Raw genomic sequence first — 27235 nt, forward strand, 5'->3', positions numbered from 1 at the left:
AGACACTTTGTGAGCCGTGAGGGGGAAGGGTGGCATTTCTTTGAGGGGGAAAAAAAAAAAGCAAAGCCCCGCCCATCATTGAATGACTTTGTCTGAGTTCAGAGAGGACCCTAGAAGCTGGGAAATCCTTTGGCTTATATTTAAAGAGGTTGCTGGGTAAAGGCCCGCACCCCCAGAGAAGGTCCATCATTAGGACCTTCTTCCCCTGAGACTGAGCTTGTGGGTGCCCATAATCCATCTGTCTGTCTGTCTGTCTGTTTTTACCCACCCACTCCCACTTCCCCGCCCCAGCTCTGTCTTCCTTCTGCTTCCCCACTTTCCAAGTACTCAGATGCCAGGGTCTGAGCTAACTGGTGAAACTCAACTGCCTATAGGAAGTGCACTCTCTGTCAGGAGCCTGCGCACAGACCCCTGTGGCCAGGGCTGACTTCCTCCCACAGGGTCTGGGCGGGGCAGGCAGGAAGGGGCCATGACTGGTCCTCTTGGCCACCCACCAGAGCAGCAGCTGAGCTAGCAAGGCAAGCAGCTGGGCCACCTTCCCGCTGGGCTTCAGAATGGATGTGTGTCACGCAGGTAAGCAATAGGCCCCGGCCACGGACCTCAGTCCTCTCTTCCTGCAGAACAGGGAAGCAAGGGCGGCCGTGCCCAAAAGGCCAGGAAAGAAAAATCAGACTCCGTGTGCAGAGGCAGGCACCGGGCTGGACTCCATGACTCGGGGTCCCACAGGCACCTGAGTGGTCGCTGACCTCCCGGGCTCTGCACTGTAAGGTGGATGATGGCAAACAAGATAAAAGATAGATAAGGCAAGAGATCAAGGACGAGGGAAGAAGGAATTGGGAGGTCTCAGGCCAACACAGCTCAACAGACTTCTTGGGAGTTCCAAGGAAGAGTTTTCAGGAGGGAAGGTCCCCCAGAAGGGACCTGGGAAGAATGACTTCTGATGAAGGTGGATACTGTTGGTGGTGACACCTGCCTGGACCCTGTGAGGGCTCTACAGAGCCTTCTCAGCTCCTGGGCTCTGGTGACGTTTGATGGAGGCTGGGGACACTGCCTGAAGGAGTAACCTTCATTCAGTGAGACCCTGGCACAGTAGGCCCTGTTCACTCAGTAACCAGGGCGGTGGGTCTGAGGGACCAGAAGAAAAGGAGGCTGTGAAGCTCAGACAGGAGGGACAGGCTGGTGTGGTTCTCAGGGAGTGGGAGAACAGGGCTGTGGGAGAAGCCACGTCCCTGTACCCTGAGCCTCAGAGGGTTCTCTTGGAGTTCTAGGCTCTGAGGGACAGCAGCTGCTAGCTGTCTGGATCCCCAGGTCTATATGAGTTGAGTGGTTCAGAGTGACACCTTTCTCCAAATGAAACCTAACCCTTAGCAACCAGGCCCCACCCACTAGCACTGGGTCCCGCCCATGGGTGCTAAGCCCCGCCCACGGGTGCTAAGCCCCGCCCACTGGTGCTGGGGAGTCTCCAGATGCTATTCCTTGTTCTGTATTCCAGAAACATGGAAACCTATCAGGTTCTTTCTTCCTTTCTTTCCTTTGTTCTCTCTCTCTCTCTCTCTCTCTCATCCCCAACCCCCCCTTTTTTTTTTTAGATTTTTGGAGACAGGGTTTCTCCATGTAGCCCTGGCTGTCCTGGAACTAGCTCTGTAGACCAGGCTGGCCTCAAACTCACAGAGCCCCGCCTGACTCTGCCTCCCCAGTGCTGGGATTAAAGGCGTGCGCCACTCGCTGCACCTGGCTCCCTCAGACCCTTTCAACAGCCGTTCATTTATGGGTGGGACACAGGAGGCTTTGACAGGACATGCTACAAGAAGAGGCTGTGACTCTGGCCACCAAAGATCTCCTTAATATAACCTCTCCCTTGTTTCTCTGGGGTGTTTTGTGTGTGTGTGTGTGGGGGGTGAGTTAAGTTCCACAAAGACCCAGGGACTAGGCTGAGGTTCAAGGCCAACAAGGAGGCAAAGGGAGACCAGGCGAAGGTTCTCCACAGACTGCTTTATCTGTTTGTTCATTTATTCATCCATTTTACAAATGGCCCTATGGTGTGCTTCAGAATGGCCAAAGGGGAGCTGGCTGACGTTAAAGTGTGCTGAGTGGAGAGAGAGGACTCTGATCCTCGCCCGGCCAGCCACACCCACAAATGAGGAGAATGAGAAAAGGGGATGGGGACTTCCTGGAGGGGAGGCATCAGGGAAGCGTGTGTGTGTGTGTGTGTGTGTGTGTGTGTGTGTGTGTGTGTGTGTGTTTCTGTTACCCAGGTCCCACAGAAGCCCGTGGTGGCCAGGGCTCTCCTCAGATTCATTGTCTGTGAACTGTCCTTTGTCCTCCTGGCCTGCCTCTGAGAATGTGGGGATCTGCCCTGCAGGTGCCAAGCCTGGGTCTCTTCTATAGTGTGGGCTCCCTGTGATGCTTATGAGTGGGGATGGTGGCAAAGACTCTCCCAAGCTGCTTCTGGCTCCCGCCATGCACCGTATTACGGGGAAGCCAGTTAAGGCCCTTCCTTCCCCCAGGGCCTGTAACAGGTGAGCCCTGAGCCCAAGGAAGCCCAGCCTGATGAAGCAGGCTAACACTAGAGCGCACTGGCAGGGAGAGGAAGCTCCCTCCCCCTCTACCTAACCACCCCTCAGGAGCCCCCTCCCTGTGCCTCCACTGGTACCCCCTTCACCAGGAAAGGGGAACTGGGGCCAGCTGGCCTGGAAGCCAAGCTGCAGGCACCAAAAATAAGATGGGAAAGAGGAAGAGCAAGGGGGGAAGTGGTGAGGAGCTGAGGTGGCAGCTGCCAGGCAGTGGACACTGGGCACTCACTGGCCTGAGACTGGAACACAGAGGGCAGAGCAGGCAGGGGTGAAGGTGACCGCTTTTCACACCGTTGTGGTTGGCATAGGGTCAGAACACCTAGGCGTGTGGATTTCACAAGGCTCCAGGAGGGTTGCAGGCTCTGGCCCCAGGTGGGTAGAGCGCCACCCCAGCTCTGTTGGCTGAAAGAGGCCATTTAACCACTCTGAACCCCAAGAGGACCACCTATAGCAGGGAGTTAGAAATCCCCTCTTCAGAGCATGGGGGATTGAGAGACAGAAGGAGCAGTGCACACAGTGGGTCCTCAGGAGGAGCAGTACACACAGTGGGTCCTCAGTTGCAGGGGGGAGGGCATTGGGAGCACTCAGGATCAGCACACAGAGGGAGGTAGAGTAACATTGGACCTCGAGCAAGGTGGTCGGATGTCAGTGAGGATTGTGGACACGGAAGGAAGACTGACAAGACCTGGCGATGGCAGTGCCCAGAGGCTAGAGGGGTGCTGTCAAGGTGTCTGGGATTGGGGTGCATTCCTAGAGCTCAGAAGAGGCTGGATAGAGGGGAGTTCTCAGAGATGATTGAGGTCCAGGTGCAGCTTGGTAGCCAGTCAGGCTAGGTTTCACAAGAGATGCTGTGAGTGTCAGTGCATGCCTTTAGTTCCAGCACTCAGGAGGCAGAGGCAGGTAGGGTTTGAGGCCAGCATGGTCTACAGACTGAGTTCCAGGACAGCCAGGGATACACAGACAAACCCTGTCTCAAAGAGAAGAAGACACATGACGTCAGCCTCTGACCTCTACAGGGGTGAACATACATGCTCATCCACTCTCCAAACACAGACACACGCATGCACACACACGCATGCACACGCACACACACACATGTGCACACACACACTCACACCTGGCTCACCTGGGCAAAGCCTATGTCAGTAACCATGCCGAAATCCCATACTGTTCCTTCCCAAGTGTGTGACCTGGGATATGCCACCTCACCTCCTGAGTCCCCAAGTCTTAAACTGAGAACTACCCCTGTAAAAAAAAAAAATCATGGGAGCTAAATGACTGGGGTCCCTTGGGTATCCAAGAGCTTAGACTTTAATGAGACCTGCGTCACACTCTTCTCTGCCTCCCTTGGAACAGGATCTCTATCCCTGCAGGGAAAGAAAGTCCCACAGAGGCGACAGGCCTGCACTCCTGCTTAAGGAGCCCCGCACTCAGCTGCATGTGCAACAGGAAGGGGCGTGGTGCATCCTGGAGGGATGGTCCAAGCAGGGAACCTTCTCTGCATCCGCACAAGGCTGCTCCATTCTCTAGCAGGCCTTGATGATGACAAAGGGTGGGGACATTCAGGCCCCATTGCACACAGCCTTTGCTAAGAAGGGGATCTGGGCTTCCCATGGTCCCATGGCATTGAAAGCCCTTGAGAAGAGGAACGGTATCTATCTGAACCTGTGTGGACTCCAGCCAACATGAATAGCTGGGACAGGATGGGGCTCAGTGGTCGGGAATCTGTCAGGCATGTTCAAAGCCTCTGGTTCTATCCTTAGCAACACAAAAATAAAAATAAAGAACTGGCCGGTCTTTGTTAGAGCAAAGGTTCCAGTCCAAGGGAAACCGTGGCCCAGTGCCAGTATCTGCATCTGGCTGGTTGGACATGGATGGGTGGTCGCCAGGGAACCCAGGATGAACTCCAGCTTCTTGCCATGCCATATGGCTACTTCCTTTGCTGTTCCAGGGCCAAGGTGGGCCCGTAGGAGGCTGGTGAGTCAGCTGAGCTGGTCATCGGTCATGTCTTCATGCCCCTCCTGGGTGCCTGCCTGCTGGTGACCCCTGCAAATCTCTGCTCACCATCCTCCATAGAACCACCCATGTGTCCTCCCAACCTGCACGCCCCCCCAACCTTTCCACTGCCCTTTCATTTGGTCTTGGTCTCAGTCACTGCTAGCAGAAACTCAAGGACAGTCTCTTCCTGAACCACAGGAAAGTGGTGAATCAAGTGCCCTGACCAAGGTCTCCACCGTGGTCTTTCTGGGACAGATTGGAGATCCTTAGCTGCCTACATTGTTGGCTGTAGTTTGCTTTTGATTGTTTGATTTTTGGTTGTTGATGATGAGACTGCATCTCACCCTATAGCCTAGGCTGGTATCAAACTTGTAATCCTCCTGCCTCAACGTCTCAAATGTTAGGATTACAAGTATGACGAGCTGCTGTGCCTGGCTCCGTGGAGGTCCTGACTGGAGTATGGTAGAGGGGGACGAGTGTGCAGTGTCCTGGTGTGGTTCCATCGTTGTGGGTCTCTCTTTGTTTTGGGGGATGATGGGACGCCATGGAATTGGGAGCCAGTCTGATCCAAGGTCCCAGTTTACTTCTCACATGTGAGTTACAGTGTCTTAGAGCATGGACTGATGGTGTGCCAACCCTGCCCCCCAATTCTGTTTCCCCTTCTTTCTTTTTTTGTTGGCAGTTCTGAAACTGTATTTAACATTCAGCAGGTTTAGAGTTCTCATCTACATTGGTGGTCTGTAGATTTTTGAATATGTTTACAGGCACATAAGTTACCAATGCATAGAGCTTGTTTGGTGAATCCTCATTCTCATTATGTTTTCTGGACAAATGTACCCAGATATGATATGGAACATTCCTTATTCCTTTGGCCCAGACAGCTTTATCGAGCCTGATATCAATACACACATCTGGATTCCCCATCTCCCTCAAGGCGAAATTTCAGATTTCCTTGAGTGCCCAAGAGGCACACTTCTTGAAGCCCATTCCATGGATGCATTTGTGAATGTTGATGGTATATTCTCAAGTCCCCACCTCGCTGATGGCAGAGTGGCCCTTCTTCTTGCCACCTTTCTTTGTGGGAGCCATTCTGCCAGGCCCAAGTTGGAAAGGCTCTGTTTCCCCTTCAATGTCAAGATCACCCTAGTGAAGCTCATTTGCCAGCTTCCCTTGCAGCTAGGTATGGCCAGGTGACCCCACAATGGCCACAGGAAATCTCTCTCCAGGGAGTAAAAGGAATTATGATGAAGAAGTGGGGCCACTCTGGAGAGGGACATCCAAGGATGCTTCTCAGCGGTGGTGGCATCCAGTCAGGCTCCAGTGGTACCAGCAAGCATCACTGGCATCATGGGTCTCACTTAGTTTCCGGGGTCTCCCTAGGAGGAGCCCTGAGATGCAGAACCAAGCAATCCTCTCTCTCTCTCTCTCTCTCTCTCTCTCTCTCTCTCTCTCTCTCTCTCCAGATCCAGCTGAGCTCAGCAGTGGGGAGGCCAAGGAGCTACAGCAGATCAAATGGCACAGGAAGCAGCTACTGGAGGACATCCAGGTGTGTGCACACATATGCTCATACTCATAGACCCACAGACACTCACACTCAACAGATTCATACCTGATCCCGTTCAGACCCACACATGCTCACACTGAGACCCACACACACTCCTACTAACGGCTAAACTGCACATGCCCACAAGCCAGCCCTCAACACAATCTCCCACCCTCTTGACCAAATGTTCAGAAAGCCCGTCAGACTTTGTCTTCTCCTCCCCCAAGCCCCAGGCACCAGCCCCTCCCCTCAAGATCCAAGCATCAGCTCTCCCACCCCGAGCCCTAGATCCCTGGCTCCTCTCAGCTCAATCCTAGGTCTCAGAGCCCCAGTCTTAATCCCATCTCAAAAATAGAAAGTAGGCTAAACCTGCCAGGGATTGCCCACAGTGGCTCAGTGGCCAGGCCCAGAGCAGACTGAACCTGCCAGGGATTGCCCACAGTGGCTCAGTGGCCAGGCCCAGAGCAGACCAGGTTGCAAGCTTGTGACTCTTCCCTCTTGTGCCCTTTGGACAAGGTCACATCCACCCTGGGCTCAGCTCTGGGGAGCTCACCGGTTTCCTAGATGATCACTCCCGTGATTATCAGTGGCCTCCAGAGACAGGGCTCCATTCCTCAACCTCGTCTTGCTCCGTCCAGCCTCTGGGCCTCTGCACACTTCCTTACCTCCACTTGGGGTTCCTCTCCGCTCTCCTCACACTCCCACACCTTCATCTTCTCAAACAAGGCCCAACCTCCTCCTCCTCCAGGCTGCCTGACACTTAGACACACATGCACACTTGATTCCACTCGGGACCACCCGTACGGCTAGCATCTTATTGAGTACACACACACATACATGTGTCAGGCTCCTCCTCAGCCATCCCTGTGGTCACTTTCTGCTTAGTTCTCCCCTTTGCCCCCTTACCCCCTCGCCATGCACCCATGGCCCCAATATCTATCTCCAAACTCTAGCTCCATGAAAACAGAACCCGGGCCTTGTTCACCCCTGACCCTTGGCCCCATAACTATAGCACATAGGTCCTCAGTTAACACTAGTGAGGCTGTCCCCATTATGCCTGTGGGTGGAAGCTAAGCCAAGATCCCTGGGGATAGGATCTGTCAGTCCTCAGAGCAAGATGTCCCATGCCAGTTCTGATCCCTAGGAACAACCCAGGAGTACCACATCTCCGTACCCCTCATCTTGTGGGGAGAGGGTGCTTGCCTCTTGGCCCATTTGCCCTCTTCACCAACTACCTGCAGGGAGGTACCAAGACAGCTACTCTCCGAGCGGTCCAGCAAATGAGTTGGTGGGCAAGCTGGGGGAGGGGCCCTCCTCTGTCCTGGGCAAGCCCTGGAAGCAGGCTGAGGCATGCTGGGATGGAATCCAGAGTAGCACGGGCCTAGAGTCCGCTCTGCAGGCCTGTGAATGCCCCATCGGCCGTGGCTGTTTCCTGTTCCCTCAGTTCCAGTGAACTACACAGTCCCCGAGAGGCCTCTGTGCTGCCCACGCCCTGGGGCACCCATTGCACTCCAAATAGGACAGGCAGGCATTTACTGACAAGTGACTGGGAAGATGTGATGCGGGACAAGAGGTGGGGTCCATTGCCCTGGGTGGCCACGGAGAGCCACAGAGGAATTCTGAACAGGGAGGAGCAGTGCTCTGCTTCTATGGGAAGCTGCCGGCTAGGTGGAGTGAGGGCCTGTTGGTGGGAACAGCATGCAGGAGACTTCCTGGTCACGTGGGAAGAAAAAGCAAGCTGGAACTAGGGTCGGGTGTGTGCACTGGGACTGCCACCCCTGTGACTCGGGCTGGTACAGGCTCAAGAGCCACACAGAGGTACTGAGCTCCCACTTTGAAGATAAAAAGGCCCAGAAAGGGGGTGGGGCCCGAGAAGGCTGAGGGAGGACCCCGAACCTTAAGCAGAGTGTGGGGGGGGGCACCAGGCTGACCCCTGTATGTGTGTCCACAGAAACTGAAGGATGAGATTGCAGATGTGTTTGCCCAAATCGACTGCTTCGAGAGCACCGAGGAGAGGTGAGCGGTCTGGCCCGTGGGAAGTCGATTCCCCAGGCACATCTCACTCACTGTGTGCCATGGATGGTGGTGGGACCCAAGGAGATGCCCACAGCCCCATACGCACTGTCTGGATCTCTCCCCATTGATTCTCAAACAAACCCCATGTTCTCACCTAACCACCACCCCCTCCCCATAGCACTGCCTGCACATTACTGGTCAAAGGCAGCTGGAATCGGGTGAGCAAAAAACACTCACCCTGACCCTGGACAAGGGTGAGGGAGCTCTGGTATCTGAGCCTGGGGTAGGTCTGCAGGCCCACATCATTCCTCACACAAGAAGGTTCCTGCTGGCTCTGTGCTCTAGAGTTGAGTCGTCTTTCTGGGCCTCAGTTTCCCCATCTGTATAAGGAGAAGGTTGGGTTCCCACACAATCTCCTAGACCCAACCCTCTTGACATTTGAGCTACAAATTGAAAATAAATAAATAAATCTTTTAACATTCTAAGTAAGTTATGTATTTGGTTGGCATTCATAGCTCTCCTGGGCCAGATGCAGCCACTTGTAGCCAGCAGGCTGGACATGCCTGCTAGGACCCAAGGGCACTGAACTATTGAACTATACCTGGTTTGCCGGGAGCCCAGCCAGCCTCCGAAACCCCTGCTTCTCAAGCGACTCATGCACATTCACATTCATGAATACACATGAACACACACATACACACACACACACACACACACACACACACACACACCCTGCATGAGGGCCGCAGGTGGTTCTTGCAGAGAAGGAAACTGAGGCCTAGGGGAGGGAGGAGAAATGAAAGAATCGTTCTCATGGCTTGGCCCAGGAGTATATGTAGCAAGACTTACATTCAGGAGCAGCCTCTGGGGTCCATGCTCTCACTGGTCCCATCATGCCCCTGTCACCTCCCCAGTGAGCTCTGCTGGGCTCCCGAGAGGCCCAGAGTTCAGTGCTCAGCTTACAGCTTACCCTGCCCCTTGACACGTCTCAGCCTGTTCTTGCACTCTCATGTGGTCCAGGGGTGGGGCTACACATGGAGTTCCAAGGGCACGCTGGATCTCCTGAGGAAGGCCCTCTAGGGGCTCATGGGGGCGGTGGCATCCAGAGCCACCGTGTTGATGTGCCTCTGTTCACAGCCGGATGGCGCAGAAAGAGAAGGAGATGTGCATCGGGAGAAAGAAATTCAACATGGACCCTGCTAAGGTACAAATCCAGGGGAGTGGGCATGGATCCCACCAACATGTGCATCTGCGTGGCCACAGGAGGAGGACATGGGTCTCACCAAGGTGCCCAGAGGCGCTAAGGGAGGAAGCTGTCTTCTGGGCACATTTGTGGCTGACCCCACAAACCACCCAACAGAGGAGAGACCCCCCCCCCCAGGGACAAGCCTTTGGTCCCCAGCTAAGGCTGGCCTCTGTTCATTCCATAACACCGTAGCCCAAAGACGGGAAGACTGTGAAGTGCCCTGCCTGGGACCAATCCCCTTGCTTCCCTGGCTCCATGCCCTACTTTGGAATGGGCTTCATTGCCCATGGCTTCGGAGCCAGCCAGCAGCCCTTACCTCTGCCAGGTGGCCATGGGTTTCCTCTCCATCAGGGACAGCCACAGGAGGACGCCACACACCACACTAAGGCAAGAGTCCAGGCAGCCACCGAGAATGCCAAGCCCTGGCTGAGACCGCTTCGGCTGTGCATTCGCCTTTCACAGGCCCAGGCCCTAGGCCACTGTTCCCCTTACCTGCCCTCTTATAAACAAACACGTATGTCGCCAGCTCTGGCCACAGGGTGCCCAGCAAAGCTGGTGTCAAGGTGCCAGGAGGTGTGGTATGCCCTCCCATCCACTAGAGAAGAGCAGTGAAGGTCATTGCCATGGAAGCTGGCTACCTCCCAGGTGGGGTTTATGCAGTCACCTCCCTTTTTGGTTCAGCTGGTCTGTGTGACTTTTACACAATGAGCGTAGATTGCTACTGCGGTGAAATGAAACTATTTAGAATAATAAGAGTGGGGCGCTAATAAAATGAGAGGCTGACTCACCGAGGCTTAGAACTGTGACTTCCAGCAACCACGGGAGGGTGTAGTCTAAGTGTGCCAGGCTGGAGGGACCCCGGGAAGCACTGCTTCACTTAGCTCCCTGAGCACGCCTCCGGAGACAGGGGAGCTCACCACCTCCCAAAGGCGGCTTGAGAACACCATCCCAAAACAGGCTGTGGGGTGTCCAAACACCAGGTCCCCCTCCTGCTCCCCTCCTCCACCGGGTACCTATGCTAGGGGGGTTGCTCATGAACTCTGTGTCATCTCTAGGGCATCCAGTATCTCATTGAGCACAAGCTGCTGACCTCTGATGTCCAGGACATCGCCCAGTTCCTGTACAAGGGCGACGGTCTCAACAAGACAGCCATTGGCACCTACTTGGGGGAAAAGTAAGAGAATTCCCCAGACAGGGAGCAGGAAGTGAGGGTGTGGGGGTAGACATACCACTCAGGGTGGACAGTGCTTGCAAAGCCATCATGCTTAGGACTTGGGGTGAACACTGGCTCCCAGGCTCTGAAATATTCATTCATTCATTCATTCATTCATTCATTCATTCATTCATGCATGCATGTGTGCATGTTGTTTGTGTCTGCTGTGCTCTGAGCTCTCTTCCAAATGCTGGCCGTATAAGACAAGATGGTCAAAACCCTGTCTTCAGGGACAGGTGCTTTCGGCATGGGAGAGAAACAGAAATGAGCTCGGCTGGGTACACAGAAGGCGAACAGGAGGGCTCTGAGCTGGGGTTCTGGTTTCTGTTGGCAAGGAAGTGGGGGCCGTGCACACAGGAGGATTCCAGGCTGTGAGAACAGTCAACACCCAGGCCCTCGGGCAGGAACAGCTCAACCCAGCAGCAGGTCGAAGAGAAAGAAGGATGGAGAGGGGGGAAGGATGAAAGGGTGTGAGGCAGGGGGATCCGGGGAGGCTCTAGACAGGAGTGTCTGGGACCAGCTTCTGGCTGGTAGAGGGATGGGCCACAGTGTAGGAGGCTGTGAGTCACCAGCCCTCCTCAAACACCACTGAGTGACAGACTCCTGACCTGAGAGCTGGGGAGAGGGGGGAAGTAGAAAGGCCTGTGTCTCCTGCCTCTGATGAAGAAACAGGGAGGTGGGGGTAAGGGGGGGGGGATGTGCAGAGGCTGGAGTGGGGTCACCAGGCAGGAAGTGACCAAGGAAGAACTTAACTCAGTGACCCAGAGTTCACTGCCTCTGTGTGTGTGTGTGTGTGTGTGTGTGTGTGTCCAAGAGAGTGAGACAGAGGGAAAGAGACAGAGGTGTGCCCCCACTGTATAACTGGGCTGGGAGGACGTCATCTCTCCCTCCCTCTCTAGAAGGTGGACATGGCATGGTACTAAGTGTGCCCTCTTGTCCCATCCCTCCTTAGGGACCCCATCAACTTGCAGGTCCTGCAGGCCTTTGTGGACTGCCATGAGTTTGCCAACCTCAACCTCGTTCAGGCCCTCAGGTGAGTGGTGCAGGGAGGGGCTGTGGTGGGGGTGGGGGAAGGGAATGAGGCTGGGGGGATAGGGGTGGCAGGATGAGGGTGGGGGTGAGGGTGGGGGATGGGGATGGGGGTGGGGGTCCATGCAGGGCTGCATGCAGAGGAGGAAGCTTGAGAGGCCCATGGCCCTGTAGAGGTGAGGCAGGAGAATCCATGTCATAGAAGCCTGCAGCTGCCTCTCATTGCTCCACTACTGCGATATCTGCATCTGCCCTTCCTCACGGCCATCTGAGGGTCTGGTACCATGTTCTAGCATTTTCTAGGAGACATTTGGTTTATTTCCCTGTGTCCAGCTCCGTGTAGAACACAGTTGCTAAGGCTCGCGATTGTCCGATTCTAATGCCCTTGCTTCCACTTGTGTCTTCCCATCCGTGGGCACAGTGTGGTGCCCCCGTGAGCAGCACAGACCTCATGACGTCCTCTTCGAACCCCAGCTTTGCCCCTCAGTCCCCATGTGACCCAGAGCAAGGCACAAAGGTGACACCTCAATCCTGGGCCCAGTACTCACGCCTGTAATCAGAGCACTTGGAAGTCTGAGGCAGGGGCATTGCTGTGAACTCCAGGCCAGCTTGGGCTACATAGAGGACTCCAGACTAACGTGGTCCACCCTCTCTTAAAAACAAATAAACAAAACAAAATGAAACAAAAACCAGAAAAGGAAGGAACATTCCCTGGGTCTCTATTTCCTCATCTGTAACATGGAAATCAGGACCACGTCGGGAGAGCAGAAGGACTCAAAGAGGAAGGGCTTATAACCGGCCACAGCCGGTGCCACATGTATCAGCTTTAAGTCTTGGTGAGACTTCGTGTCAATTTAGGGAGTCTTAAAGCTGTGACTGGCAAGGCCTGGAAGTCAGCTCCCAAGAGGGGAATTTGAGCTGGGCTTTGAAGGATGGGTAGGAGTTTGCAAGGCTAAGAATGAAGAGGCTACTATTATCCAAGCTGTATGGGCTTCCCGGAAGAAGGGCTGAAGAATCACTCATCTGTTTGTCTGTCTATCTATCATCTATCAGTCTTTTTCCTTTCTTTTCTCCTTTCTTGCTTTCTCTCTCTTTCACTTTCTTTCTCTCATTCAATAAGCTTTTGCTGAGCAGGTTTCAAGTGACCTGAGCAGATAAGAGAACTTGGCTGACACTAAGTCACAAGTTTCCAGAATTTAGGGAACGCTTAAGTCCCAGGGAGAAGGGGGGGCTCATGGAGGAGGGGCCCTGCCCAGGGCCCCACAGCCAGAGCCTGATGCTCCATAGTATTCTGTCCGACTCCCATCTTCCCGTGCTCTTGGTACCTTCGCACCTGACCTCACCCACCCGGTATTCGAGTCCAGTGGTCGCCGGTTCCCATTTACTGCCTGGTGCCACCGAGAGCCCCACCAGCGTCACTGACCCTGGTCCTGTCCCCCCTAGGCAGTTCCTGTGGAGCTTCAGGCTGCCAGGTGAGGCCCAGAAGATTGACCGCATGATGGAGGCCTTCGCTGCTCGCTACTGCCTCTGTAACCCCGGAGTCTTCCGGTCCACAGGTGACAAGCTCCTCAGGTCCCCCAGGCCTTTACTGAACCCTCACGAAGCACCAACTCCATGTCTGTCGGGGGAGAGGGGACAGGAAAAGACAGAGCAGTGTCAGGGTGGGGAACAGGGCGGCTTCTCAGAGGAAGCAAAGTCTGAACGAGGTTTTGAAGGATGAGTAGGAGTTTTCTAAGAAGTCAGAAGGGGAAAATGCCTTAATGTTTCCGCTTAAACAAAGGCTCCAGTGCATGGAACATTCTAGGAAGGGCAGACAAGGGGCAAAGGGCAGAGCAGGTGATCGCCAGGCTGTGTCTCCAAGGGTAACCAAATATTGAGATAGGGACAGGATGAGGGAGGAGCCACCATACCACAAGCCAAGTTTCGGAGGGGGTCGCTGTGTTCCTGGTGCTTTAAATGCACAAGGCCTTTGGACCCCCTTTCAGCATCCTCAAATCCCCTTGTCAGCATGGGGTCTAAGCTCAGTAGCTGATTGTCCCTGGGTAAGCACAGAGCCAGCCAGCCAGGAAGCAACTTTGTCCTAAGTCAAACTGGTCCTTTTCTGCTGTGCTCGGGACAAAAGTCCCCTGGAGCCTTTGCTGTACTTGGCCTTGACCTGTGAACTGGCATTTGCTTGCCTGCTGGTTTCTGTACATTTAAACACCCAGCAAGGGCAGGGAGCACATCAGCCCCAGCAAGGGCAGGGAGCACATCAGCCCCAGCAAGGGCAGGGAGCACATCAGTCCAGCAAGGGCAGGGAGCACAGCCCCAGCAAGGGCAGGGAGCACAGCCCCAGCAAGGGCAGGGAGCACATCAGCCTCAGCAAGGGCAGGGAGCACATCAGCCTCAGCAAGGGCGGGGAGCACATCAGCCCCAGCAAGGGCAGGGAGCACATCAGCCCCAGCAAGGGCAGGGAGCACATCAGTCCAGCAAGGGCAGGGAGCACATCAGCCCCAGCAAGGGCAGGGAGCACATCAGCCCCAGCAAGGGCAGGGAGCACATCAGCCCCAGCAAGGGCAGGNGGGCAGGGAGCACATCAGCCCCAGCAAGGGCAGGGAGCACATCAGCCCCAGCAAGGGCAGGGAGCACATCAGCCCCAGCAAGGGCAGGGAGCACAGCCCCAGCAAGGGCGGGGAGCACATCAGCCCCAGCAAGGGCAGGGAGCACGGCTCCAGCAAGGGCAGGGAGTCACCTGTGACTCCCAGAAGTACAATGCTCAACAAACACTGGTGGAAGGCCAGGGGCGGTGCCATACATTTATAATATCAGCACTAGAGAAGCTGAGGCTGGAGGATTGCTGCCAGTTCAAGGCTTGCCTGGGTTTCATATAAGACCCTGTCTCAACCAATCCAGTCATTCAGGCTCCGTAGAATGGAAGGTATTTTCACCATCTCATCAGTTTGCCACTGTGTCACCTGGAGTCACTGTGTGACTCAACTTCCTGTGCCTCCATGTCTGGTCTTCAAGATGGAGGTGCAGCTGCACCCGTTTCCCAGGACAGGCCTTGGGGGTGCAGAAGGCTGAGCACAGATCAAGAGGTTGGGAACTGGCCCCCTCAGGTTCCAGTTCCTCAGGAGGCTCAGAACAGCAGCCCGGCCGGAAGCCTGCACACAGATCTGTACATTGTAGCAGTCTCTGCTGGCAGCTTGGCCCAAAAAGGCTTCCAGGTTACCAAGCGGTTTAGAACAAGCTACTAACTAACAGGGCGGCTAACAATGAGCTCCAGTTCCCAGGAGGCAGAGAACAGAGTAGGCGGGCCTGGAAGGGCGGCAGGCTGATGGCAAAAGCAGGATCTGAAAGGGAAGGAGGGAGGGCAGAGCCGCAGGGGGGCAGAGCAGCAGCTGAGGTTTGCAAGAGTGGGAGGGGAGGCTGGGCCTTGAATGTCTGCCAAGCTCAGCCAGGGGCGGGCTGGACCTTACCAGGAGTGGGACAATAACCTGGGCCAGAACTGTGACCAGTGCCAGGTCCCACAGACACCTGCTACGTGCTGTCCTTCTCTGTCATCATGCTCAACACCGGCCTACACAACCCCAACGTGCGGGACAGACCACCCTTCGAGCGCTTTGTGTCCATGAATCGGGGCATCAACAGCGGCAGTGACCTGCCCGAGGAGCAGCTACGGGTGAGCTCACCTCTCTCCCTTACTGGCCTTCCGGGAGCCCCACCCCTCTGAGATACAGCAGAAGCAGAGGGTGCAGAGGTCCACCAGGCTAGTCATTACTGTGAGGTGGGCCATCAAACGTGGGCATCCTCAGTCCAGCCTCATCTCAGCAAGGATGTTGGCGGGTGGACCATAAGAAGTCTGTCATATTTAGACTTGGGGGAACCCTGACCAGCCATTATTCACACTTGCCCAAAATGGTACTTTAGGCATGGTGTATGGCTCAAAGGCACGCACAGACTATAGGGGTCCATCCTAAGCTCCCCAGTAAAAGGGGACAATACCTCCTAAGCTCAGAATCCCAGCTTCTCTGCAAGCCACGGGGAGAAAATGCTTGCCTGGGTGCTCCAAGGGAGAAAGCCAGTCTCCCACAAGTCCCCGCTAGCTCTACAGGAAGGCTAGTCCCAAGCCTCTTGTCCCCTGATCCCAACACGGCATCCTCGCCACACTGCACTTGAAACCCATTCTAGGCACAGGGACCTAGGGATAACTCCACACAGGTCCCTGCCTAGACGCCCAAGGTCTGGTGGGAAGGGATCCACACGTGACTCACATCCACACTCAACCCCCACAGCTCACTGACATCACCCACGCTGACCGTGTGAGCTTCACCACAGAGAGACATGATGTTGCCATCTGGATGGGAGTTGGGGGGGGGGGGTCAGGCAAAGGTATCATCCCAAAAACCTGGCCAAGTGTGTTTGCACAAGGCCCTGGGCCCAGTTCCTAGCGCTTGCTTTATAATCTAGCACTGGGGAGGCAGAGGCAGGAGGAGGATCAGGAATTCAAAGGCATTCTTGGCTACATAGCAAGTTGGAGGGAAGCCTGGGTAAGAGAAGATGCTGCTTCAAAACAAACAAGCAAAAGGAAGCAACGAAACAAAACAAAATGAAACAAAGTGAAACTAGCCCTCAGTGCAGGCTGGAACACATATGCAATGCAGGCATCACACTTAGAGGCAGAACCAAAAGCCTCCTGGGGGGGGCCCTGATTGTGTGGGGTCTCCCCCTGACTGACCCCTTGTTGCCTTCCATCCAGAGTGCCTCTACTATATCCTCCCCTCCTCATGCCCCCAGGCTGGAACTTTTATGGAAGTGAGAGCCACTCACCTCCATGTAGCTTCCGGTCTGTCTGGGCGGCTGGGGGGTGGGGGTGTCAGGTACCCTTGCGACCCCTGGCCAGCAGCACAGAGCCACACAAGGCCACAGGGCCAGCCAGCGGGAGCCTCAGCCAGATGGGCGGCCGGCCTTTCAGCCCGCAGCTGGGCTCTGGAGCCCCTCGGGCAGGAGTGAGCAGAGCTCACAGGGAGTGGAGAGTGATTTTGAATCTTTCCCAGCGGTGTTCTAGAGCACCCAGGCCTACTGAGAGCCATCCCAGGTTTTCAGCCACAGGGACCCATGTTCCTCTCACCTTCTCCTGGGCCTCGTTTTAACATTTTTTTTAAAAAAGCAAGAACCCAGTGCCATACTGTCTCTTCATTCTCTGTGGACCACTGCTGCTCAACCGCCAAAGAAGCCACAAGATGCTTTTAGGCACACCAAGAGACAGAAGTGAATTTACACACAGAGATGCTGCCCCCAAGAGAGGTCACCCCAAGGTCACCCAGCCCTGGAATGGATGCTTGTAGGAAAGGCTACTATGAGAGGTGTATTGTGGATGTAGGGGACAGGCAGGCTGGGACAGAGCACTTACAAGGTTCTCGGTGCAGAGGTAGGGGCTGGACACAGGGGGCGGGAGATGAATACCAGCTCTGCCAGAGCAGGCAGTGTCCTAGGGATGCTGTCACTGTTTCTCCCCACCCCACCCCACCCCTGTCCCCAGGGTCAGGCTAAGGCCACAGGGTGCCACTGGAGTTAGCTGACCTGAGGCGCGGTGTTTCTGATAGGAGCTGTGTCTGCCTCCTGCAAAGACTAAGGTTTTGTGGAGAGAGGGCTTGGGGCAAAGGACACCCACTGAGGTGTCCGGGCTCTCGTGTCCTAAAACAAAGAACTGAACTAGGGATGTATGGACAGTGATGGGAAGAGAGTTTACTAAGGAAGAAAAAGGCATCCCCGAGAAAGGGAGGAGGGCTAGAGAGCCGGGGCAGGACTGAGAGTCAAAAGCTGCAGGCCCGCAGTGCTCACACTCCTGGGTCCCTGACATAGCAATGTCCTCTCTAGCGTTTGGAGATGGAGGTTCATCTCCTGTGGGTTCTGTCCCTTCCCTGTGGCCACAGTATACATGTGAAGGTCAGAGGTCAACTCACAGGAGCTGGCTCTGTCCTTCCAAAGACTCCAAGTCAGGTCATTAGGTTTGGCAGCAAGCGCCTTTACCCACTGAGCCATCCTGCTTGTCCCTCCTATGTAAATCTTGATGCCTCTTTCCTCATGCCTTCCTGTCCTGCCACACTGGCTGGGAGAATCACAACTAGTATCACTGGAGAGAACAAGGATGGGGCTGGAGAGGTGGCTCAGTGGTTAAGAGCATTGACTGCTCTTGCAAAGGACCCGGGTTCAATTCCTAGCACCCACATGACAACTCACAACTGTCTGTAATTCCAGTACCAGGGGATCCAATGCCCTCACACAAACATGCATACAACTGATTGATTGATTGATTGATTGATTGATTGATTAAAAAAGAACAGGGATCCCTTCCCCTCAGACTGTTGGCTTCAGGTGTGGCTAGTTCTAGAGGCTTGATGGTTTGAAGGAGCTGCATGTCACATCAAGGCCACCCCACACCCTGGCTATCTTGAAGACCCTGGCTACTGCAGAGATACCCAAGTAGGGCCAGGCTGTCAGCTTCTCCTGGAAAACTAAACTCCTGGAGTTAATTCCTATTGACTGGCCGGGGGTCATGTGCCTCTGTCTAAACTAGTTACTATATATAGCACATAGGATACAAGGCTCTAAACAACCAAATGGAGGGTCCTCCCTGGAACCTGGGGATGGAGCCGAGTGCCCATCTCACAGCAACCTAGATAAAAAAAGAGAGGAAGGGGGGATCCTAGGAACAGGGCGCAGGGTCCCAAAGGGCCCTGAAGTTCTCTATGCATTGGTTTGTTCAGAGAGAGGGGCTTCAGGGTGTTTTCAAAACACAGGAAGTGTAGGCGTGTTGCACCGTCTCTGCGAGGCAGAATACAAATGTCGCTACTGTGACCGCAGAAACTTTCAGGTACCCTTGTGGGTTTAGCAGGGGCTGAAACCCTGTCTTGCCCTGCAGCAGCCTCCTTGGGCTCCCTAATTCTTAACCTGAGCTGACAGCTCAGCTGCTGCTATGGCCTTCCTGTCCCAGACACTCATCCCACCAGCCAGGCCACTTGGGGATCCCCAAGGTAAAGCCTCTCCCACCCTCACCCCCCATGCACCCCTGCCCCTACTCCAGTCAAAAAGTTGGTCCCCACTTTCCTCTCGCCTCCATACCACAGTGGGATTGGAAGGGGACACAAAGGTCAGGCTGGACGATGGTCCAGCCCCACCTCCATAGATTCAATCACACAGCTGGGCGAGCGCAGTGCCCACTGGAGATTCAAAACACTCTGGTGGGTCTGCACCCACACCTCGCCCTAGGGTAGGGGCAATCTCAGCCCTGGCTCACAAACCTCCAGGATCACTCCTTGCGTATGTAAGCAGCTGAGTCACCCACAGAGGACTGAAGTCAGCTCATGGGGGGCCCTCTAATCCCAGTCTCTATGGTGAGACCCCCACCCTAGGTAGGCACTGTGGTCAGCACACACTGGCCTCTGAGCCTAGAGCAGTCAACCCCTCCGCCCCAAGTCCTCTTCTAGCCTCACCCCAGCATGTGCCATCTAGAAGGTTCTACTGTCTACCTAAGTAGAAGAGGGGCATCTCCCATCATGAGCCCTGCCTGAAGCAGTCCCTACTTCAGCTGCTGTGCCCAGGGAGGGTAGGCATTTGTGTCCCGGTCCTCACGTATGAACCTAAGGCACCCACACTGCTTACTCTACCTGAGGGCAACACCGGGGAAGGCACACAAGGCTCTGGGTGTGGCCAGTCACCTGAGGAGACAGGGACTTGGGGGAAGGGTCACAAGAATGGCCTGGGAGTAGGTTTCCCAGGAGACAGCTGACTTGCCAAAGGGGACCCAAGCCAGGTTGTCCAGGCCCCCCGTACTCCGTGGACTGAAGCCATCCTTTTCCTTCTCTCGGGCAGAACCTATTTGACAGCATCAAGAGCGAGCCTTTCTCCATCCCTGAGGATGATGGCGGTGACCTCACCCACACCTTCTTCAACCCTGACCGTGAAGGCTGGCTACTCAAGCTGGGTGAGACCTCTGTGCACATACTCTGATATGCCAACTTGCACACACATGGCACATGCATGCACACACACACGCACATGCATACACACACGCGCGCACACACACACACACCCCTCAAGAATGTATCTGCAAAGCCCTGTGTCTTTCAACCTACAGCCCAGCAGCCTGCTTACATTTTCTATCCTTCTTCTCAACCACCCATCCACCCACCCACCCATATATACATAAAACACCTCCCCTTCCACCCATCCATCTGTCTTGGGGGTTTAGGGGAAATGTTGGGGCCTAGGGGGCAGTGGGCGGCAGAGGCTCCATGGATGTTTCTCTCCCAGAGGGATGGAGAGGAGAGTTTCTCTGCTCAGGACTACTAACTGTGAGGTGCTGGTCCTTGGACAGACAGACAGTCATTCTCGGGAAGCCAAGAGTCAGCAGGGTTAGGACAACTTCTCAAGACCACACAGATAGCAAGGGTCCTGTCTAGGGCAGCAGAGGGCTGGGGGTCCCTGAAGCAGGAGGAGGGGGGCTGTAACTCAGACAGATACATGGCAAGTGCAGCAATGGCTGCTCCACCAGTTTACAAAAACAACCAGCTCATTCTCCACAAACACTCCCAGGAGCCTCCCCACCATGGCCAGCCAGGCAAGGCCTGAGGTCTTCCAAGGCAGATGAAGAAAAATACCTCATCTTGGAGGAAGGGCCCGGACTGGGCAGCCTCCATCACTTACTGTGTACCTAGACCGTGGCAGACTTACCCATATCCCAGATGCCCAGCAAGCCTTCTGTCTGTCACCCCAGCCTCTCCTCCCACAGTCCTCTGGGCCTCCTTTGCCACCCCAGGCACCAGCTTCCAAACTCCAGGTCTCAAAACCAGATGGCAGAGCGGGCATCAGAGCCTCACGGGGGAGCTCACAACTCACCCTTCAGCATCGGTTTCTGCACTTGGACTGCGGGGACAGTGACCCAAGAGAGTGCTGGCCCCATAGCCACAAGGCTGAGAGCTTGGGCTCCAGGGCAGGGACACTGGATTTGAAAGCACAGGGCCATGAATACATGGCCTAGTTTTTCCCAGCCTTGGTTGCCTCATCTATAAAATGGGGTTACCAGTGTCCATCCAGGAGAGGAAGGATGGCGACAGGGATTCTCCTTCTCATTCACTCCTGTGCCTGATACATCAGAGGTCGAGTGCTGTGTTAGCTACTGTTCTCGGTGCTGCAACAAAATACCCAACAAAGGCAACTTAAGGAGGGAGAGCTCCTTCACCCGGAGAGTGGGAAGGCTGGTCACATTGTATCCATGTCAGGAAGCAGAGAGCAGTGAAGGCCAGCTTTTGGCTCAGTCTCCCTTTTTTTCAGTCCCAGACTCCCGCCCCACTTGCTGCCCACATTGAGAGGGGGTCTTCCCACCTCAACTAACTCAGTCTGGAAACCCTCTCATGGACGGACAGGTCCAGAGGCTTGTCTAGATGATTCTAGATCCTGTCAACTTGCCAGTCCACACTAAGCATTGCAAGCACGTAAAGCAAGCATGGGTCTGGGTGTGGGTTCAAGTCGAGATCAGGTGACAGAGGCCTGGGAGAGTAGGGGAACAGTGCTACTGTCCCTCTACCTGACCTCTGGGGATCCAAATGCAAGGAAGTGGGGGGGGGGGATGCTGGGAGCTGCCAACACTTGAGGGAGAGAAAGGAAGGATCTGGAAGCTTAGGGGGCGGAGATTGCTCCCAAGGCTCCGCAACTGTCCTATGGGGGGAACTTGGTGGCTCAGAAGGAGGAAGGGTGACCCTCCCCAATGCCCGCCTCTTGCAGGGGGCCGTGTGAAGACATGGAAGCGGCGCTGGTTCATTCTCACGGACAACTGCCTCTACTACTTTGAGTTCACCACTGTGAGTGCGTGGGGAGGCGGGGATAGGACAGGACCAGCCACAACCACCCTACAGACCCTGCCACTGCAAGAGAGTGTTAGGCCCTTTTAGAGGACTCAGTGCCCCTATGCGCCCATTTCACAGATGTGGAAAACTCAAGAGTCAAAGAGAAGGGGCTGGGCAAGGGAGAGCCTGGGCTTAAAGTTGGGTTTCCTGGGCTGGGGCTGTCGATCAGTGTTAAAACGTGGGTCTAACCTGTGCGAAGCTCTGTACTGAAACAAACAAACAAACAAAAACTTTGTTGGAGTTCCTAAAGGCCAGGCGTGGGGTAGGGGCTCATATCCATAATCCTAGCACTGAGAAAGCAGAGGCAGAAGGATCTTTACATGTTCAAGGCCAACCTGGGCTACAGAACAAGATCCTTCTTCAAAAAAAAAAAAATGTAAGAGGGGTAGGGGGCTGGAGAGATAGCTCAGCAGTTAAGAGCACTGGCTGCTCTTCCTGGGACCTGGGTTCAATTCCCAGCACCCACATGGTGGCTCACAGCTGTCTGTAACTCCAGTTGTGTGTGTGTGGGGGGGAGAATCTGACACCCTCTTCTGGGAGTGCTACCCACATGTGGCCCACTTAGATGCACCCATACACATAGAATAAAAAATGAAAAGAAATTTTAATTGGGCCTTCTAGATCTCAACCACTGCCCTAGTGCCAAGCCGCTCTGTGGCTTGCAGTGTGCAGAGGGGGTCTGAGGAGGCCCCAAGCTTATTTCCTGCCCTTGACTTCACTTCCTTAGGACAAAGAACCTCGGGGGATCATTCCCCTGGAAAACCTCTCCGTGCAGAAGGTGGATGACCCCAAGAAGCCGGTGAGAGTCTAGCTGGGGATTCCCTGCATGGCTGAGGGAGGGGGCCTACGTGGGACCCTCCATGACGCCCAGCCACTCTGAGCGGTCTCTCCTGAAGCTTTGGACACAGGAGGGTCAGGGTCATTGGGAAGAACAAGCCTCAGTTGTCTTGCGGGGCTTGACTCTGGCACTGACCGGGGAACTTCTAAAATCCCGGCTCTTTTCTGAGCCTTGGTGTACACACACACACACATACACACACACACACACACACACACACACGATCTGATACATGGGATTTTAGGTACATAGTAGGTACAGTTTCCTCTCCCCCTGAGCTGTTTGGGAAGGACACTCTGTGGATGAGCTGCTCTTGGTTCCTTGACCCCCTCCCTTCAAGAGTGCCCTAGCATTTCCCCCCAATTTCACCCTCACATGGCACCTCACAACAGTTCTGTCTGGAGCTGTACAACCCCAGCTGCCGGGGCCAGAAGATAAAGGCATGCAAGACGGATGGGGACGGCAAGGTGGTAGAAGGCAAACACGAATCCTACCGCATCTCAGCTGCCAATGCCGAGGAGCGCGACCAGTGGATTGAGGCCATCAGGTGAGGGGCAGTGGGGACACTGGACATCTCCTGTCCCCTTCTGACTTCTTTGGGAGGGAGTCTTCTTTCCTTGTCTATAAAGCAGCAAACTCCAGATCTCCCCTCCTATTGGGTGGCCATTGGTAGGCGTGTTCTTGAGCCAGGTACCATGCCAAAGCCGGGGATCACAGAAGGAAGGGGTTCAGGAGTGGTTCCCAGGCACTTGGTGCTTGCCAGGAGCTCAGCCTGGAATCGGGGTGGAACAGACAGGGAAGGGAAGAGGAGACTCTGGATGTCGATAACAGGGCAGACATGGGCGAGTGGGAGCCCTGTCAGCTAGAAGGTAGCAGTGGCCACTGGACAAGGAATGAAAAGAATCAGAGAGACCCAGCAATGGCAGGCACTTGCTCAGAGCCTCACACCAGTGAAGGACCTAGTTGGCTCCACCATCCATTCTCTTGCTTCTCCCGGGTTTCTTTTTTTTTTTTTTTTGTTTTGTTTTTGTTTTTGTTTTTGTTTTTTCGAGACAGGGTTTCTCTGTGTTGTTCTGGCTGTCCTGGAACTCACTCTGTAGACCAGGCTGGCCTCGAACTCAGAAATTCGCCTGCCTCTGCCTCCCGAGTGCTGGGATTAAAGGCATGCGCCACCATTCCCGGCTTTCTCTCGGGTTTCTAATGGCGCTAGAAAGGAGTTCAGTGGTGTCTTGATGAGCTCTGACCTCCTGAGGTCTCGTCCTTGGTGGGCCTGCCTCTGGGACACGGCTAGCAGGATGATCTTCCTTAGATCCATCCCTGGCCTTCCCCGGGCAGCAGGGTGAGCCACCCACCCCAAATCATAACCCTGGAAGTCCTACCCTCCAGCGAGCCCTGAAGTCTTGTTTCCTCCCTATGCCTAGGGCCAGCATCACCCGAGTCCCCTTCTACGATCTGTTGTCTGCTCGGAAAAAGAAGATTGTCGGCAAACAGTGAACTTCCGGGAGGCAGTGCTGGCAACCTCGTAGGGCCTGTGGTACCTGGAGACACAGAGACACACCTCTCACCCACATGCCTGTTCCTGCTCACAAACCTGCCCCTCTCCTTCACTAGAACTGGCTGTTGGGGGATGTGGATCCTCGGAGGGCCCCGAGCTCTGCCAGTTAGAACTGATAAAGCTCTGTCTGGGACCACTGTGGCTGAGGGTTAGGATGGGAGATGAGCCAGCCTAGAACCTGTATCCCAATCTCTCCCTCCCAGCCGAGGACCATGGATTGCCTGGGGGGCTTCCAGCTCAGACTTTTCCTTCCCTTACATTGGGCCAGGGCCTCTCTCTCGGCTGTGGACAAATATCAGCACACATCGAGCTTGGAGCCCTGGAAGTTTCGGAGAAACCCCTCCGCTGAACACAGCCCTCCTCTGCGTCTTACAAAATGCAGAGTTCGGATAGAAAACGTCAGGGCCCAGCCAGCTTTTTTGGTCAGCTCAGCTCAGCTTCCAGGGGGAGCTGGGAGATCAGGTGACTGACTGAGACAGACCAGACTGGAAGGATCTGAGGATACTGCTAGCAGGATCCCCAAGGGTGTTGGCCTGAGAAGATGAGCGGAGGAGACAGACCCTCTAGGCTGTGGCAGTACCTACGGCTGGCAGGTCTGACCTACGGCTGAGAAAAATGGGAGAAGAGGATGCTTCGGGTTGTGCCCACCAGGAGGGCTGCTCTAGAGGCCACAGCAAGCCCACCTGTAGCACAGGACTTAGGCTTGGACAGACTGTCATGACACCGCGGCTGGCTACCTGGCCAGCAGAGCTAGGGTAGTCACGGGCTGCAGGCTGGGCCCCTGTTCCTGCCTCCAGCCTCTTGCCAGAGCAAGGCCAGCTTTCCATAAGCAGCAGGCTGCTGTGTCCCCAGGGAGGGCCCTCTTTGGGGGGATCTTTATCGCCCTTCCCCCAGCGCTTGAACCTCCACTCCTGCCTGAGCAGCGCCCCCGACCCCAGGGGAAAGTTTCTCAGCAAGGCAGCAAGAAATGGGGCTCCCTGTGCCCTGTGCCAGCCCGGGCTCTGAGAAGGAGCAGTGGGTGGCCAGGCTGCCCTCTTCCTCTGTAGAAGCCCATATATGTGCATTCTCTACCGGGCGGGAAGAGAAGTGCCGTAGGGGGAGGGGCAGGGGAGGAGGAGACGCTACACACACCTAGGAGCTGGGGCATCCGCAAGGCAAACGGAGCCCTTGCTGGACATTTGAGGACTTTCTGGTGAGCTGAGCCCACACCAGCTGTCCCCATATGGGGGTTAAGGGACCCTAAAGTCTTCCTCTGCCTCTGGCATGTGTGTGTGTGTGTGTGTGTGTGTGTGTGTGTGTGCACAGAGGCTGTCTGACTTTGGTCCCTTCCTCTCTCTGGTCCTCCACTTCTTCCCCTGACACCAAGATGGTGGGACATCATTTTTCTTTCCTGATATAACACTTAGGAGCAAGAATAAAAGCTCATGACGTAGTAGCTCTTAGACTGAAGAAAGCTATTCTTCTGTAATTGTGTCACCATCCCTGACCCCTCCTTGGTTCCCCCCCTCTCATCGGAGACCAGGAAAAGAGAGCATTTAGTGATCCTTGGGACACCGGGGGTGAGGGGGTCTCATGCTGGACAGAAGTTCCCCGGGAGAGGAGCGTCTCAGTGGGCTTCCTTGGGGCAGGAGTAGGGACTGGGCTGGGGTGGTTCTGCTGTACCCAGGGAAAGACAGAATCTTCCAGAGGGCAGCACTTCCTACCGATAGAGCAAGTGATATGGAGAGTGGGTAGAGATCCTACCACCTCTGGAGGGACACAATCACAGGCTGGCTCAGGGACCAGCGTGGGGAAGGATCATGTAAGCTTTGCCGACAGTCTTCACACAGATGTTTATAAAGCATCCCAGCTGCGCCAGGCTCTGTTCCAGGCACTGGCAGGCCAAGGCAGAATCCCTGCCACCTGGGTTCATGATCCAGCGCTCTCCTCCGGCCCTCCACTCAGGCTCCGCCTAAAATCTCACTATCAGGACCCTCCTCGAAGATGCTTTTGGCTTAACTAGCTCAACCTGCCCATGTTTCCCTTCTGTTGTCCCGTGTATTGAGTGCTTACAGTGTGCCAAGATCTTTGCAACAGGGTCAGGGGTCCCAAGACCCCTGTGACATCCAAGGCTGGAGGCTGGAGAGATGGCTCACCAGTCAAGCGAATTTGCTGTCTTCCAAGAGGACTCAGGTTTGGTTTCCAGAACCCACTTAGCTCATACCACCTGTAACTCTGGAGAGCCAATCTCTTCTTCTGGCCTCCACAGGCATACAGTAAACACACACACGTGCACACATAAGCACACACGTGCACATACACATATGCACACACACATGCACATATACCACACACAATGCATACACATACATGCAAACATTCAGTGCACACTCACACATACACATGCATATACTCACACACATACATGCACGCACGCACACACACACTCACACATCACAATACACATACATGTAAATAATAATAATCTTCAAAAATAGCATGCAGAGTATAGTGACGACACACGTCTTGAATCCCAGCCCTTGGGAGGCAGAGGCAGCTGGATCTCTGTGAGTTCAAGGCTAGCCTGGGCTACAGAGTGAGACTGTGTCAAACACAAATCCTCAGTGCAGACCCAGCTCGGACTGGCATGCACAGGGGACTGTGAAGGACTGAGCTGGGCAAATGAATCCAGGACGAGGGTGTCTAGGCTAGACAGCCAGGCCTGTGTTGCAGAGTCACCTCATCCTGCCAGACTGTGAGATCCATGCAGGTCTGACTGTGCACTTGCTAAGCACCCGTACACAATGGGTTCAAAATAATTGTTAGTTGACTGAAATTACCTGATTTAAAAAACAGAAACAAAGAAAACAACAACAACAACAACAAAAACCTTGAGACCTCAGCATCAATAGGTTCCAGAGTCTGGGGCCTCTGAAACTGTGAAACCCAAAAGACAAATATTTCTAGGGACAGAGAAGGCCCAGGACCACACCACACCCGAACAGTAGGAGGTCCCTCTGACGCTGTTTAAGACCTCCCCAGGGGTGGTTTTCACCCATGTCTGCTAATATGCAGTGTTATATCTGGCCAGCAGGCGGCGCTCACCACACACAGATGAGCTTTCTTCTGCCGCCAGAAGGACAGAGCCTGGACTCCTGACCAGAACCTGGTGCGGGGATCATGGATGCGGGATTGGGAGACTGGCATTTGAACAACTAGAGCCTGTGGCCTTGAGCAGCCTAGGGGCCTCTTCCTTACAGCGACCACACGCGTCCGCCTCTCCCGCCTTCTTTCTGGCTGTGCACCTCAGAGCAGGCTCCCTGTTTGGATTGCATTTTCCTCCCTGAGAACTCTTTTA

General features: G+C 54.8%; 1 protein-coding gene and 1 pseudogene across 1 annotated transcript; one reads left to right on the forward strand and one right to left on the reverse strand.

Annotated features, from left to right (window-relative positions):
* Positions 1 to 427: 427 nt before the first annotated feature.
* Positions 428 to 25345, forward strand: Cyth4 (cytohesin 4). Its single transcript, XM_021216528.1, has 13 exons — positions 428 to 573; positions 6035 to 6117; positions 8066 to 8130; positions 9268 to 9334; positions 10432 to 10550; positions 11542 to 11622; positions 13062 to 13174; positions 15131 to 15279; positions 19473 to 19584; positions 21384 to 21460; positions 22233 to 22304; positions 22736 to 22890; positions 23765 to 25345. Exons 1-13 carry the CDS (start codon positions 555 to 557, stop codon positions 23835 to 23837), a joined length of 1185 nt encoding a protein of 394 aa, XP_021072187.1. The 5' UTR covers positions 428 to 554; the 3' UTR covers positions 23838 to 25345.
* Positions 5268 to 5753, reverse strand: LOC110335055 (annotated as a pseudogene).
* Positions 25346 to 27235: the final 1890 nt, after the last annotated feature.

Source organism: Mus pahari, chromosome 17 (genome assembly GCF_900095145.1).
Source record: "Mus pahari chromosome 17, PAHARI_EIJ_v1.1, whole genome shotgun sequence".
NCBI classification, from domain to species: Eukaryota; Metazoa; Chordata; class Mammalia; order Rodentia; family Muridae; genus Mus; species Mus pahari.

What these genes read in the sequence shown, in the direction of transcription:
- Cyth4 (XM_021216528.1), top strand. An exon ending in CGGAGTCTTCCGGTCCACAG is followed by an intron (nt 13,175 to 15,130) that starts GTGACAAGCTCC and finishes CAGGTCCCACAG; the next exon opens with ACACCTGCTACGTGCTGTCC. An exon ending in TGGATGACCCCAAGAAGCCG is followed by an intron (nt 22,305 to 22,735) that starts GTGAGAGTCTAG and finishes ACCTCACAACAG; the next exon opens with TTCTGTCTGGAGCTGTACAA.